This window comes from Oncorhynchus gorbuscha, linkage group LG06 (assembly GCF_021184085.1).
Source record: "Oncorhynchus gorbuscha isolate QuinsamMale2020 ecotype Even-year linkage group LG06, OgorEven_v1.0, whole genome shotgun sequence".
NCBI classification, from domain to species: Eukaryota; Metazoa; Chordata; class Actinopteri; order Salmoniformes; family Salmonidae; genus Oncorhynchus; species Oncorhynchus gorbuscha.
The window spans coordinates 76,783,709-76,798,585 of NC_060178.1; the positions used below are offsets into that span (position 1 = coordinate 76,783,709).

Here is a 14,877-nt window from a genome sequence, read left to right on the forward strand (position 1 = left end):
CTTGATTACATGGTGCTACAGCTAGTGGTGTGGACAGCCCAGTACATCTCTGGGGCCCAGCTCCCTGGACCTCTATATCAGGCGGTGTGAAAGGAAATTGTTAAAGACTCCAGCCACCAAAGCCATAGACTGTTCTCTCTGTTTCCGCACGGCAAGCAGTACCAGAGCAACCAGTCTGACACCAACAGTCTCCTGAACAGCTTCTATTCCCAAGCCATAACACTGCTAAATAGCTAACAAAATGGCTACACAGACTAGCTGCATTGAGCCTTCCATTTTGTTTTTATTTTCCAACTGACTATGCACACTGGCACACTCACTACATCCACACTCTACACACTCACTCACACATACACACACTGACAATCCAACACACATACACGCACATGCACACACACACATTTCATTTGCTCACACACACACATAACACGCACACACGTTCATACAACCATCCCACACGCTGCTGCTACTCTGTCTATAATATATCCTGATGCCTAGTCACCTTATCCCTACCCATATCTACCCCTATTCAACACCAGTCTCCCTGCACATTGTAAATATGGTATTGGCACTGACCCTGGCACTGACCCTGGCACTGACCCTGGCACTGACCCTGGCACTGACCCTGGCACTGATCCTGGCACTAACCCTGTATATAGCTTCCTCATGCTCTTCTTATTTCTATTTCTTGTGTTTTTGTTCTACTTTACTTTTTTTGATAGTACTAAAAATATTGATTACTGCAATGTTGGGGAAGAGTTTGCAAGAAAGGCATTTTACTATACTTGGGCACGTGACAAAACAATTTGAAATGTTAACCTTGTTATTTAAATGTCTTGTAAGGAATATCACAGAAGGAAGTATGGGAAACAACAGGTGAAAACGGGTGCAGTGATGTCAATGCTCTAACTTGATCCTAGATATGTTTTTACTGTCTTGACAACTCCTATGGCCATTGTCACACCCCCCAAACAGATCTGGGAGCCGGCAAAAAATGTATCATTCCTTACCTCCACAGAGTCCTGTGAGCTGAGGCGTGGTCTGAGGCTGATCAGGCTAGCTGCTCCATCCAGGGCCTCCCCTAGCTCTCTCAGAAAGACCCCACAGAAGGGCACTACCCTGCAGCCCGGGATGTGGAGGGCACGCGAGACCACCTTCCTGTACTCTGCAGACGTCTCATGGTGTGCCATAGCATCCTTCAGAGCACGCATGGTCTCGATGTTCGACTGCTCCATGAACTGCCACATCTTAAGCACCTTGCGAGACCTGAAGGGTAGGATGGGGGAGATGCTGAGTGTGAATAGAGAGATGTAGAGTGTTCCCTTGAATAATTGGTTCTATCCTTGTTTCTACCTGAGTCCAGCCAGGAACTCCATGACGGTGTTATAGTTTCCCATGTTCCAACAGCACCTGGCCACATGGACCAGACATGAGAACACCTCTCTCTTCTCCTCCATAGAACCGGCTGTCATAATCATCCACGTCACCCAGGAGCTCACCTGGAAATACAGTAATTATAAGTGTAGCAAACTGGGTGTGAATCCTGGGTTACCTTTGTGCAACAGGACTGTGTTAGCCTATTGAGCTGAAGCCAAGGCATTAGCTCTGGAAGACAACACAAGTCTTCAGGGGCCTCATTTAAAACCTTTGCATATATTTCTTGCTCAATTTCTGTATGCGCCATTTCTGAAAAGTCTGTGCACATACTATACATACAGTTGAAGTCGGAAGTTTACATACACTTAGATTGGAGTCATTAAAACTTGTTTTTCAACCACTCCATAAATTTCTTGTTATCAAACTATAGTTTTGGCAGGTCCGTTAGGACATCTACTTTGTGTATGGCACAAGTAATTTTTCCAACAAGATTATTTCACTTATAATTCACTGTATCACAATTCCAGTGGGTCAGAGGTTTACATACATTAAATTGACTGTGCCTTTAAACAGCTTGGAAAGAAGCTGAGACACAGCAGGTTAGTTCCCAGGTAGCACATTTGGTTCCTTTGAAGTTGTGGGAACGTACGTTTTTGGTTACCCATTGGTTCTGGGAACGAAGCCATAAGTTTCCTGACCTGTAAAATTGAGCCATTTTTTTTACATTCTTAAAATGGAAGTAAAAATGTAGTCTGTTCTGGGAACGTCAGTGGTGAAGGGAGGTTCTGAGAACATTTTACTATGGTTCCCTGAAAGTCTTCCTGGGAGGTTTTATTAATATTATGAGAACGGTTTATGATTGTTTTTTTAATCATGTTCTGCTATATATTACACTGCTAGCTTAGGTTAATGGTTTTGAACTCCAAGCACAGATATAACATTTTTTACATTTTATTTCACCTTTATTTAACTACGCAAGTCAGTTAAGAGCAAATTATTATTTACAATGATGGCCTACCAAAAGACAAAAGACCTCCTGCCGGGATGGGGGCTGGGATTAAAAATAAAATACAAACATAGGACAAAACACACATCACGGCAAGAGAGACAACACAACATTACTTAAAGAGAGACCTAAGATGATAACATAGCATGGCAGCAACACATTACAACACAGCATGGTAGCAACACAACATGACAACAACATGGTAGCAACACAACATGGCAGCATCACAACATGGTAGCAGCACAAAACAGGGTACAAACATTATTGGGCACAGACAACAGCACAAAGGGCAAGAAGGCAGAGACAATACATCACACACAACAATACATCATAGGACACATGGATATTAATTTGCTTAGGCCAACAAACCTGAACACACTTAGCAAGATAGAGGATAGAGAGTTTATGGTGAGAACGGAATGTATATGTTTGTAAATAATATTCTTAGAAAGTTCTTTGAACATTTATTGTGTTTTTTATTGAACTTATTGAATAAGTTGTCCTCCATAGGCCTGAGCTCTGACGCCTGTGTCACGGATCCCTCTGGAACTTTCACTGTGCACACCTGGTCCCTTTTCCCACGGATTGTATTTGTATATATGTGCCCTTTGTTCACCGTGGTGGTGTCGGTTATTGTTACTATGTCCGTTGGTGTGTGTGTACCTGTGCTGTGTGTTTTAGGCTTTCGTGCCCTTGTGGATTGTGCAGTTGATTACGGGTCTCGCCCCATGGGTTAATCATTGTGCAGTTGATTACGGGTCTCGCCCCGTGGGTTAATCATTGTGCAGTTGATTACGGGTCTCGCCCCATGGGTTAATCATTGTGCAGTTGATTACGGGTCTCGCCCCGTGGGTTAATCATTGTGCAGTTGATTACGGGTCTCGCCCCATGGGTTAATCATTGTGCAGTTGATTACGGGTCTCGCCCCATGGGTTAATCATTGTGCAGTTGATTACGGGTCTCGCCCCATGGGTTAATCATTGTGCAGTTGATTACGGGTCTCGCCCCATGGGTTAATCATTGTGCAGTTGATTACGGGTCTCGCCCCATGGGTTAATCATTGTGCAGTTGATTACGGGTCTCGCCCCATGGGTTAATCATTGTGCAGTTGATTACGGGTCTCGCCCCGTGGGTTAATCATTGTGCAGTTGATTACGGGTCTCGCCCCATGGGTTAATCATTGTGCAGTTGATTACGGGTCTCGCCCCAGGGGTTAATCATTGTGCAGTTGATTACGGGTCTCGCCCCATGGGTTAATCATTGTGCAGTTGATTACGGGTCTCGCCCCATGGGTTAATCATTGTGCAGTTGATTACGGGTCTCGCCCCATGGGTTAATCATTGTGCAGTTGATTACGGGTCTCGCCCCGTGGGTTAATCATTGTGCAGTTGATTACGGGTCTCGCCCCAGGGGTTAATCATTGTGCGCGTGTCTTATTTCCTCAAGGTACTCCTCGCTATTTTGTTTGGGTTTCAACCCTGTGTTATTGTTTGGTCTTTGTCCCCGTGCCATTACGCGGCACGCCGTAATTTCGGGCTTAATTTAAAAAACGATTACACATTCCTGCGCCTGTCTCCTGATCCTTCATACCAACGTGACAGCCTGCTCATGGTTTCATGATTATCTTAGTGACAGAACTCAGGCCATCGTGGTTGATAGGGTTAAGTCTGGATTTCTTGAATTACCACCGTGGTCATACCACATGGGTCGATTTTGGGACCTGTTCTCTTCACTACTTCAAATCAAATTTTATTTGTCACATACACATGGTTAGCAGATGTTAATGCGATGAAAAATGATTGTGCTTCTAGTTCTGACAATGCAGTAATAACCAACAAGTAATCTAACTAACAATTCCAAAACTACTGTCTTATACACAGTGTAAGGGGATAAAGAATATGTACATAAGGATATATGAATGAGTGATGGTACAGAGCAGCATAGGCAAGATACAGTAGATGGTATCGAGTACAGTATATACATATGAGATGAGTATGTAAACAAAGTGGCATAGTTAAAGTGGCTAGTGATACATGTATTACATAAGGATGCGGTCGATGATATAGAGTACAGTATATACGTATGCATATGAGATGAATAATGTAGGGTAAGTAACATTATATAAGGTAGCATTGTTTAAAGTGGCTAGTGATATATTTACATCATTTCCCATCAATTCCCATTATTAAAGTGGCTGGAGTTGAGTCAGTGTCAGTGTGTTGGCAGCAGCCACTCAATGTTAGTGGTGGCTGTTTAACAGTCTGATGGCCTTGAGATAGAAGCTGTTTTTCAGTCTCTCGGTCCCAGCTTTGATGCACCTGTACTGACCTCGCCTTCTGGATGATAGTGGGGTGAACAGGCAGTGGCTCGGGTGGTTGATGTCCTTGATGATCTTTATGGCCTTCCTGTAACATTGGGTGGTTTAGGTGTCCTGGAGGGCAGGTAGTTTGCCCCCGGTGATGCGTTGTGCAGACCTCACTACCCTCTGGAGAGCCTTACGGTTGAGGGTGGAGCAGTTGCCGTACCAGGCGGTGATACAGCCCGCCAGGATGCTCTCGATTGTGCATCTGTAGAAGTTTGTGAGTGCTTTTGGTGACAAGCCAAATTTCTTCAGCCTCCTGAGGTTGAAGAGGCGCTGCTGCGCCTTCTTCATGATGCTGTCTGTGTGAGTGGACCAATTCAGTTTGTCTGTGATGTGTATGCCGAGGAACTTAAAACTTGCTACCCTCTCCACTACTGTTCCATCGATGTGGATGGGGGGGTGTTCCCTCTGCTGTTTCCTGAAGTCCACAATCATCTCCTTAGTTTTGTTGACGTTGAGTGTGAGGTTATTTTCCTGACACCACACTCCGAGGGCCCTCACCTCCTCCCTGTAGGCCGTCTCGTCGTTGTTGGTAATCAAGCCTACCACTGTCGTGTCGTCCGCAAACTTGATGATTGAGTTGGAGGCGTGCGTGGCCACGCAGTCGTGGGTGAACAGGGAGTACAGGAGAGGGCTCAGAATGCACCCTTGTGGGGCCCCAGTGTTGAGGATCAGCGGGGAGGAGATGTTGTTGCCTACCCTCACCACCTGGGGGCGGCCCGTCAGGAAGTCCAGTACCTAGTTGCACAGGGTTGGGTCGAGACCCAGGGTCTCGAGCTTGATGACGAGCTTGGAGGGAACTATGGTGTTGAATGCCGAGCTGTAGTCGATGAACAGCATTCTCACATAGGTATTCCTCTTGTCCAGATGGGTTAGGGCAGTGTGCAGTGTGGTTGAGATTGCATCGTCTGTGGACCTATTTGGGCGGTAAGCAAATTGGAGTGGGTCTAGGGTGTCAGGTAGGGTGGAGGTGATATGGTAGGGTGGAGGTGGAGGGTGGAGGTGATATGGTAGGGTGGAGGTGATATGGTAGGGTGGAGGTGATAAAATCCAATGGTCAATCTGTAAAAAAGTCAACTCCATCTATTTACGGATTATATTATTATGTATGTTATTGCCCCGAATGTTATTCTGGCTGTGTCAAAACTACAGTCAGATTTTATATCTATGCAGGAATCCCTTGATAATTTAAAACTTGTGCTTAATTCAGGCAAAATGAAATACATGTTATTTTTACACTCTCGTAAGAATATTTCAGATGAACTACATGTTCACTCATTAGATGGTTCTCCAATCAAACATGTTCCCGTATATAAATACTTAGGTATTTGGATTGATATGGATTTGACATTTTAAAAAACATATAAATGAGCTGGTTAATTAGCTTAGATGTAAGGTTTGTTGGCCTAAGCAAATTAATATCCATGTGTCCAATGATGTATTGTTGTGTGTGATGTATTGTTGTCTCTGCCTTCCTGCCCTTTGTGCTGTTGTCTTAGATGTAAAGTAGTCTGTTTCTACAGAAATAAATCATGCCTTCTCTGAGCAGTAGGAAGCAGATTATTCAGTCAACCTTTTTATCTATTCTTGATTATAGTTATATTATTTATCAAAGTGCAGCTGCTACTACTCTTAAACCTTTGTATGCAATCTACTATAGTGCCCTTCATTTTGTTACAGGTGACAGTTTTGATACTCATCACTGCATCCTGTATCAGAAGGTCGGCTGGACTTCGCTAAAGACCATAGATTTCTACATTACTCACTTTTTGTTGCCCTTCTTCATAAACTTCCGCCTTATCAAACTTTGCTGATGGAGTATAGACACCTGAGTCACCTAACCCATTCACAGGACTGGTTAACTCTTGAGGTTCCTATAGTAGGGTCTCCACCAAGCTAGGTAAATCTGCTTTAAGTTTTAATGCACCGTATTGCTGAGTTATGTCTCTCTCACCTCATTGAATCTTGTGACCAGGTCCTCTACAGCATTGTGGGGCCGTCTGCAGCCAGCCATAAGATGGGGTTGTCCAGGTTGGTGTGCCTGCCCCTGGGGCTGTGGCTGATCAGGGCCCCCCAGGTCGAGGGTGAGGAAACAGAGGTAGTCCAGGGGTAAGATCCGGCTGTATAGATGCAGCTCCTGCTCCATGAGGACGTAGGCCATCTCCTCCGGGAAACTGACCAGGGGACAGAGGTCAGACAGCTCCTTGTTGACCTCTGTCAGCGGAGCTGCCGGCACCACACTGGACCCCGCCATGGGGGAGTGCAGCTGGCGCTCTGAGGGGGAGGGAGGAAATAGGAAATAGGGAGGGTGAAGGAGGAAGGAGGAGGGAGGGGAGGGAGGGTGAGTCAAGAGGGAGTTAAGTCAGGAGGAACATACTGTACATATTGTTTCTGAATTCCAATGTGTCCCCTAGCCCCTACTCATAGACACTTCCTGTAGAACTGAATGGATCATCCTTCTCTCTGATAAGTCAGGTAGTATTTTAACCACATTTGATTGATATACATGTCATTTAATTTATTATGTAAGCTGACTTGATTCAATGTTTAATCAACTTGAATTTCATAAGATTCATATTGGATATGGGACCTTTCAGGACAGCCCAGCCCAATGGACTTGTGGTGATACAGGGAGGAGAGTCGTTGTCTCCCCTGTTGCCGATGGACAGAACCACTTCCAGGAGGGTCCCTGAAATGTAGGCAGAAACGTCAGTCCTCTGTAGGGTTGCTCGGTAGCTAGACGCCCCTCCTCCTCCTGGCCATGGCAATGTGGCCCTCCTACGACACAGATCCCTCCTCTCGGCAGACGACAGCAGCTTCCTGGAAGAAAGGAGTAGCTCTCCGGATCTGGCCACCCTTACTTCAGCACTCAGAGCATGGCATGCCTGGGAAGACAGAGGAAGATAGTCGTGTTCAGCAAGGCAAAACGTTTTGCTACGGAAAACAATTATCTTTGTTGTCATTGGACAAGTTCAGATAGTAGTCCCTAAATGTTAAAAACCTACTGAACACACTGAAAAAATGTGGAATGGGTCCTCAGATCCTCAAAAAGTTCTACAGCTGCACCATCGAGAGCATCCTGACTGGCTGCATCATCGTCTGGTATGGCAACTGCTCAGCATCCGACCCCAAGGCGCTACAGAAGGTAGTGCGTATTGCCCAGTTCATCACTGCGGCCAAGCTTCCTGCCATCCTGGATCTCTATACCAGGCGGTGTCAGATGAAGGCCCTAAAAATGGTCAAAGTCGCCAGCCACCCTAGTCATAGACTGATCTCTCTGCTACTGCACTGCAAGCCATACCTCAGCGCCAAATCTAGGTCCAAAAGGCTACTTAACAGCTTTTAACCCCAAACCACAAAACTGCTGAACACTTTAAAAAATGGTTACCCGTACTATTTGCATTGGACCCCCCTTTTTTTACTCTGCTGCTACTTGCTGTTTATTATCTATGCATAGTCACTTTACCCCTACCTACATGTACATATTAAATGATTTGTATTCCATTTTAGCCTGACAAAATCTATATGAAGTGTCTGTCTGCTTCTGAAATGCAACTTGGCAGTTAGTCTAATATCAATACATTGTTGTTTGTCGAATGCATTTGTTTGAGCATTAAAATAGTGTGAAAGTGAGGGTTGTGATATTAACAACGATTCTCAGTCAACAAAGTAGTGCCATTATGAGGAAGAGGCTCTTCTGTTGCTAGGTGACACATCTAAAGACAGTGCATCAAAAGCCCCATAACAATTGAGCTGAACCTCGGCAAGACGGAGCTGCTCTTCCTCCCGGGGAAGGACTGCCCGTTCCATGATCTCGCCATCACGGTTGACAACTCCATTGTGTCCTCCTCCCAGAGCGCCAAGAACCTTGGCGTGATCCTGGACAACACCCTGTCGTTCTCAACCAACATCAAGGCGGTGGCCCGTTCCTGTAGGTTCATGCTCTACAACATCCGCAGAGTACGACCCTGCCTCACACAGGAAGCGGCGCAGGTCCTAATCCAGGCACTTGTCATCTCCCGTCTGGATTACTGCAACTCGCTGTTGGCTGGGCTCCCTGCCTGTGCCATTAAACCCCTTCAACTCATCCAGAACGCCGCAGCCCGTCTGGTGTTCAACCTTCCCAAGTTCTCTCACGTCACCCCGCTCCTCCGTTCTCTCCACTGGCTTCCAGTTGAAGCTCGCATCCGCTACAAGACCATGGTGCTTGCCTACGGAGCTGTGAGGGGAACGGCACCTCAGTACCTCCAGGCTCTGATCAGGCCCTACACCCAAACAAGGGCACTGCGTTCATCCACCTCTGGCCTGCTCGCCTCTCTACCACTGAGGAAGTACAGCTCCCGCTCAGCCCAGTCAAAACTGTTCGCTGCCCTGGCCCCCCAATGGTGGAACAAACTCCCTCACGACGCCAGGACAGCGGAGTCAATCACCACCTTCCGGAGACACCTGAAACCCCACCTCTTTAAGGAATACCTAGGATAGGATAAGTAATCCCTCTCACCCCCCTTAAGTTTTAGATGCACTATTGTAAAGTGACTGTTCCACTGGATGTCATAAGGTGAATGCACCAATTTGTAAGTCGCTCTGGATAAGAGCGTCTGCTAAATGACTTAAATGTAAATGTAAATGTAAACAATTGTGTCACAAACACCTTTAAACCCCCACTCCCCTCTCTGCCTTGTCCCCGGCTCTTGGACCTACAGTACTAAGCTCTTTAGCTACATAGGAAAACCTGATTGATGTGAACCAACCTAATCAAGCAACAGGTATTTTGGTCAGACCACATGGAGAGACCGTAGTAGAAATGTATTGCTTTAGTTTCTGATCTGTGCATCTGACATGTAAGTATTTCAATTCTCACATTGTAGCATTGTTGCATGTTAGCTGTAGGCAGATTGTGGAAATAGTACCCAATTGTCATACTTCAGTAAAAGTAAAGATACCTTAATAGAAAATGACTCAAGTAGACATGAATACTATTTTAGTGAAAGTCAAAAATTCTTTTTTTTAATAAAAAAAAGAAGCTTAAGTATCAAAATTAAAAGTATAAATAATTTCAAATTTCTTACATTAAGCATTGTTACATTAAGCCAACCAGACGGCACAATTTTTATATTTATTATTTATTTACGGATAGCTAGGGGCACACTCCAACACTTAGACATAATTTACTAAAGAAGCATTTGTATTTAGTGAGTCTGCCAGATCAGAGGCAGTATGGATGAACATGTTCTCTTGATAAGTGTTCGAATTGGACCATTTTCCAGTCCTGCTAAGCATTCAAAATGTAACGAGTACTTTTAGGTGTCAGGGAAAATGTATGGAGTAAAAAGTACATTATTTTCTTAAGGAATGTAGTGAAAAAAATCATTGTCTAAAATATAAATAGTAAAGTAAAGTACAGATTAAGTAGTACTTTAAAGTATTTACTTAAGTACTTTACACCACTGGCTGTAGGTAAACCCTCTGATCCTGTAAAAATAATACAAACATTAAAGAATGAAGTAAGCTTTATGAGACATCTTTTTGAGTGCGGACCCACACCTTTTTGCTTATCTAAACCCTCTGAACCTGGGGAGATGGTTGTTGGACAGTATGTGGAAAGATGAGAGGGAAGGTCAGCACCCTTGGAGGGTGCCCGACACCATAGCCCCTCGCAAACTGTGTATTTTACCCAGTGTTGGGAGAGAGAGAGGAGACAGGGAGCAACCCCCTACCACCACCATAACCACCAATCCTGAGGACCTCTAGCCCCAAACCTCCACCAACCCTCTGTAGGACCCAGGACATCCAGCCCCCCCCCCTCCAGTCCCCTTTGGCTGTTAGTCAGTATGGGGAGAGAGGAAAGAGAGAATTCAGGGAAGCAGATCCAGCTGGCAGAGCCTAACAGACATTGTGCTTTAGCTAAACCAAATATTTACTCCCTGGAGTCGAATATTCAGAAATTATATTCACATCATCCTCACAGCACTTTATCCTCCTTCGGTTCCTTTAAAGGGTATGGAACTCATAGTCATAAATTATGTTATTCTCTCCAACACATGAATGAACACATTAATGAACAGACGTATGCATGCACCAGACACACACACACACACACATGTTAATTCTTATAGAATGTCTTCCATTCTCCATACTTCTATATCTATGTGCAGATATCTTACACAACAGGTTGTCTTCTTGCTTACAGATATAAAAGCCTTGAGAAATGGCTACATTGGTAAAAGTCAATAGCATCATTATTGACAGGTTTGAATTGTGCTGTTGTTGATTTCTGTAACCCAACGGTTGCATCAATCATATTGTATGATGACAGTGTTTCCCCGAGGATTTCTTTCAGCAGTGGTGACAAGGGTGGGGTGCATTGCTACTAGCAAAAAAAATGAAAGGTTATTTCAGAATATTTATGTAAATGTATTGGCTAAGTTATTGATCCCACTTTGTAGTATACCCCTCAGGTATGACATGCTAGCTCTTCCAATAGACTTCCAGTCTTTTAGCAAAGGACTATTAATTTAAAAGCGCGTATCGACAGCAATATATATATATATTTAAAATGACATATTTCTTTGCAGCAGTGGGCAATGAATATAAGGGAAACACTGTATGATGATGTCCTATTTCCAGTCTACCTTTGACAAAGTTAGCACATTTTTGCCTCGTCCCAGACTCCCAGTTGTGTCTGTGCTGTCTTGCCAATGACCAACGGCCATAGGAGTTGGCAAGACAGCACAAACAGATCTGAGACCAGGCTGTGCATCATTTAGTTTAGCATACCGACTGTATCATCTGAATGCTCAAGTGACTTGCTCTTTCCTCCAGCGCTCTCTATGGCATGCATCTCAGGTCTGGAGAGCGTCAGGGCTGACTAAATATTTTGTTTTCCAGGACGTGTACGTCCCCTTGCCCGGACTGGCCTGGCCCGGCCTCCATCCTTATCAAGGATCAATCAGCCATGTTTAGACAGTCTGATACCTGCACAGCTCCACAGGCTCCACGACCACATGCTTTATCAAACTCTGGGTCATGTTCATTAGGCACCAAACGTAAGAAAACGGATTTAAACAGGGAGGGACTATACCTGAGGGGTATACTACAAATTGGGGTCAATAACTTAGCCAATACATTTGCATAAATATTCTGAAATAACCTTTTTTTTAAAGATAAGCTTGAAATGGCCATGGTCTAATAGACTCGACAACCAAAAACACACATCTAAGTTTAGCTTTGAACCAAAAAATATATTGTAATTTCTGGTTGTTTATCAGCTCCCTGGATATGTCCAATAAGAACAGCTTATTTTTGTTTTCCGTAAGACATTTTTTTCCGAAAAACATTTTTGCCATAATGAAAAAGACCCAGCCTAAGCTGGGCTGGACCAGAGGCCTCCCCAGACGTTGGGAGAATAATGAATAAGACCCAGCATGAGCTGGGCTGGACCAGAGGCCTCCCCAGACATTGGGAGAATAATGAATAAGACCCAGAATGAGCTGGGCTGGACCAGAGGCCTCCCCAGATGTTGGGAGAATAATGAATAAGACCCAGCATGAGCTGGGCTGGACCAGAGGCCTCCCCAGACGTTGGGAGGATAATGAATAAGACCCAGCATGAGCTGGGCTGGACCAGAGGCCTCCCCAGACATTGGGAGGATAATGAATAAGACCCAGCATGAGCTGGGCTGGACCAGAGGCTTCCCCAGACGCTGGGAGAATAATGAATAAGACCCAGCATGAGCTGGGCTGGACCAGAGGCCTCCCCAGACGTTGGGAGAGTATTGAATAAGACCCAGCATGAGCTGGGCTGGACCAGAGGCCTCCCCAGACGTTGGGAGAATAATGAATAAGACCCAGCATGAGCTGGTCTGGACCTCCCCAGACGTTGGGAGAGTATTGAATAAGACCCAGCATGAGCTGGGCTGGACCAGAGGCCTCCCCAGACGTTGGGAGAATAATGAATAAGACCCAGCATGAGCTGGGCTGGACCAGAGGCCTCCCCAGACGTTGGGAGAATAATGAATAAGACCCAGCATGAGCTGGTCTGGACCAGAGGCCTCCCCAGACGCTGGGAGAATAGCCATCAATGGACCTCATTTGTCAAATAGTTGTGTGGTCAAATCTCTTCATTCTCTCTCAAAGCTCAGGATTTTGGCTGATTTCAACGTGATCATAGGGTGCATCACAATTGTCTATAGTGGTGTCCTCTCTTCATCCGCTCTCCCTTCATTATGTCCTGATCATGAGGAAGGCGAGAGCTGTATGTTAGAAGAAGCCTTTAATATTTGCATCTGCCAGTCCATTTCTTTCATATCCGAGCAGGTGAAGAAAGCCTTGGTTATTGAGATATACAGTGTTATTATATTTGGTTTTGTCAATTTGGTAAAGTTTCAATATTTAAAAGAAGAAAGTGAGTTGTAGTCCTACTTTCCATTCCAGCTTGTTGCTAGTACTTGTACAATGATTTGTAGGTCTAAACCAATAACATTCTCTCTCAAATAGTAATAACTGTTTATTACCACCTGTCTTTAAACTACTGATAAACTCTTTACAACCCCTTTAGAAATGTTACATTAATGTTAAGTGTCAGTCAAATACCTTTCATATATTAAAAGTTAAACTCATGTAGTCAGTTTATACATTTCTGTCTGTTTAAATGAAACAGAACACATACTGTATGTTTAGTCTAGAGGGATGAGAGGGAACACCCTACTACATTTGATAAATGATTCATGGAGACCACCATCATCCCAGTCCCCAAGTAAGACAAGGTAACATGCCCAAATGACTATTGCCCCGTCGCACTCACCCCGGTCATAATGAAGTCATCATGCTGGTCATGGCCACATCAAGGCCTGCATGCCAGGCACACTGGACCCACTCAAATGTCCCTAACACTCCATGGATGATGCCATTTCCTTCATTATTCACACAGCCTCAATGCACCTGGACAAGAGGAACATCTATGTGAGAATGCTGTTCATTGACTACAGTTAAGCATTCAACACTATTGTTCCCTCCAAGCTCGACAACAAGTTCAGAGCCCTGGGTCTGGACACCACCCTCTGCAACTGGATCCTGTACGTCCTGACAGGCAGACCACGGGCTGTCAGGACTAGCAACAACACCTCCTCCACACTGACTCTTAACACAGGGGGCCCCCATGGGTGTCCCTTTGCTAAGTGGCTTTGCATGACACTAACTCCCTCATGTGCTCACATGGCATTGTGGTGCCAGGACAACAACCTCTCCCTTAACGTCAGCAAAACAAAGGAGTTGATTGTTGACTTCAGGAAGCAGCATGGAACTGATCCACGTCAATGGGACTGCAGTAGAGAGAGCGGTTTTAAGTTCCTTAGCGTCCACATCACCGAGGACTTGATATGGACCAGCAACACCATCACTCTTATCAAGAGGGCACAGCAGCATCTTTACTTCCTAAGTTAGCTGAAGAAGTACTGCATGTCACCCTGGGTCCTCTCCAAATACTACCGCTCCAGCATTGAGAGCGTCCTGACCGGTTGCATCACGGCCTGGTGTGGGAATTACTCCGTCCATAACCGCAAGGCCCTTCAGCGGGTGCCCCCACCCATCCAGGACATTTACTCAAAACTGTGCCTGAGGAAGGCCTGCAGCATCCTCAAGGACACCACACACCCCAGCCATGAGCTGTTCAAAGACTCCAGCCACCTTAGTCATATACTGCTTTCTCTGCTACCACATGGCAAATGGTACCGGAGCGCCAAGTCCAGGTCCAAGAGGCTTCTAAACAGTTTCTACCCCCAAGCCATAAGACTCCCGAACACCTAATCAAATGGCCACCCAGACTATTTGCAATGCCCCCCCCCTCTTCACCTCTAATACACTGCTACTACTCTCTGTTGTCATCTATCTATAGTTACTTTAATAACTCTGCCTACATGTACATATGAACTCTGTACCGGTACCACCCTGTATATAGTCTCGCTACTGTTATTTTACTGCTGCTCTTTAATTACTTGTTACCTTTATTTCTTATTCTTATCCATACATTTTAAAACTGCATTGTTGGTTAGGGGCTCGTAAGTAAGCATTTCACTGTAATACACCTGTTGTATTTGACACGTGACTAATACAATTTGGTTTTGATTTGATTCACT

At 45.0% G+C, this 14,877-nt stretch overlaps 1 protein-coding gene across 5 annotated transcripts in view; it reads right to left on the reverse strand.

Moving 5' to 3' along the window:
• The window catches only part of LOC124038346 (1-phosphatidylinositol 4,5-bisphosphate phosphodiesterase epsilon-1-like), a 47,639-nt gene that overhangs the window by 24,946 nt on the left and 7,816 nt on the right, over positions 1-14,877 (reverse strand). For all 5 annotated transcript variants that reach the window (XR_006839346.1, XR_006839347.1, XR_006839345.1 and 2 more), the window contains exons 3-6: positions 7,336-7,630; positions 6,700-7,019; positions 1,354-1,499; positions 1,011-1,266 (exon numbers count right to left, since the gene is read on the reverse strand). Coding sequence is in view for 2 of the 5 variants with exons in the window: in XM_046354118.1 (XP_046210074.1) it covers positions 1,011-1,266; positions 1,354-1,499; positions 6,700-7,019; positions 7,336-7,630 (1,017 nt within the window). In the remaining 3 variants the exon portion in view is untranslated. The remainder of the gene's footprint in view (positions 1-1,010; positions 1,267-1,353; positions 1,500-6,699; positions 7,020-7,335; positions 7,631-14,877) is intronic.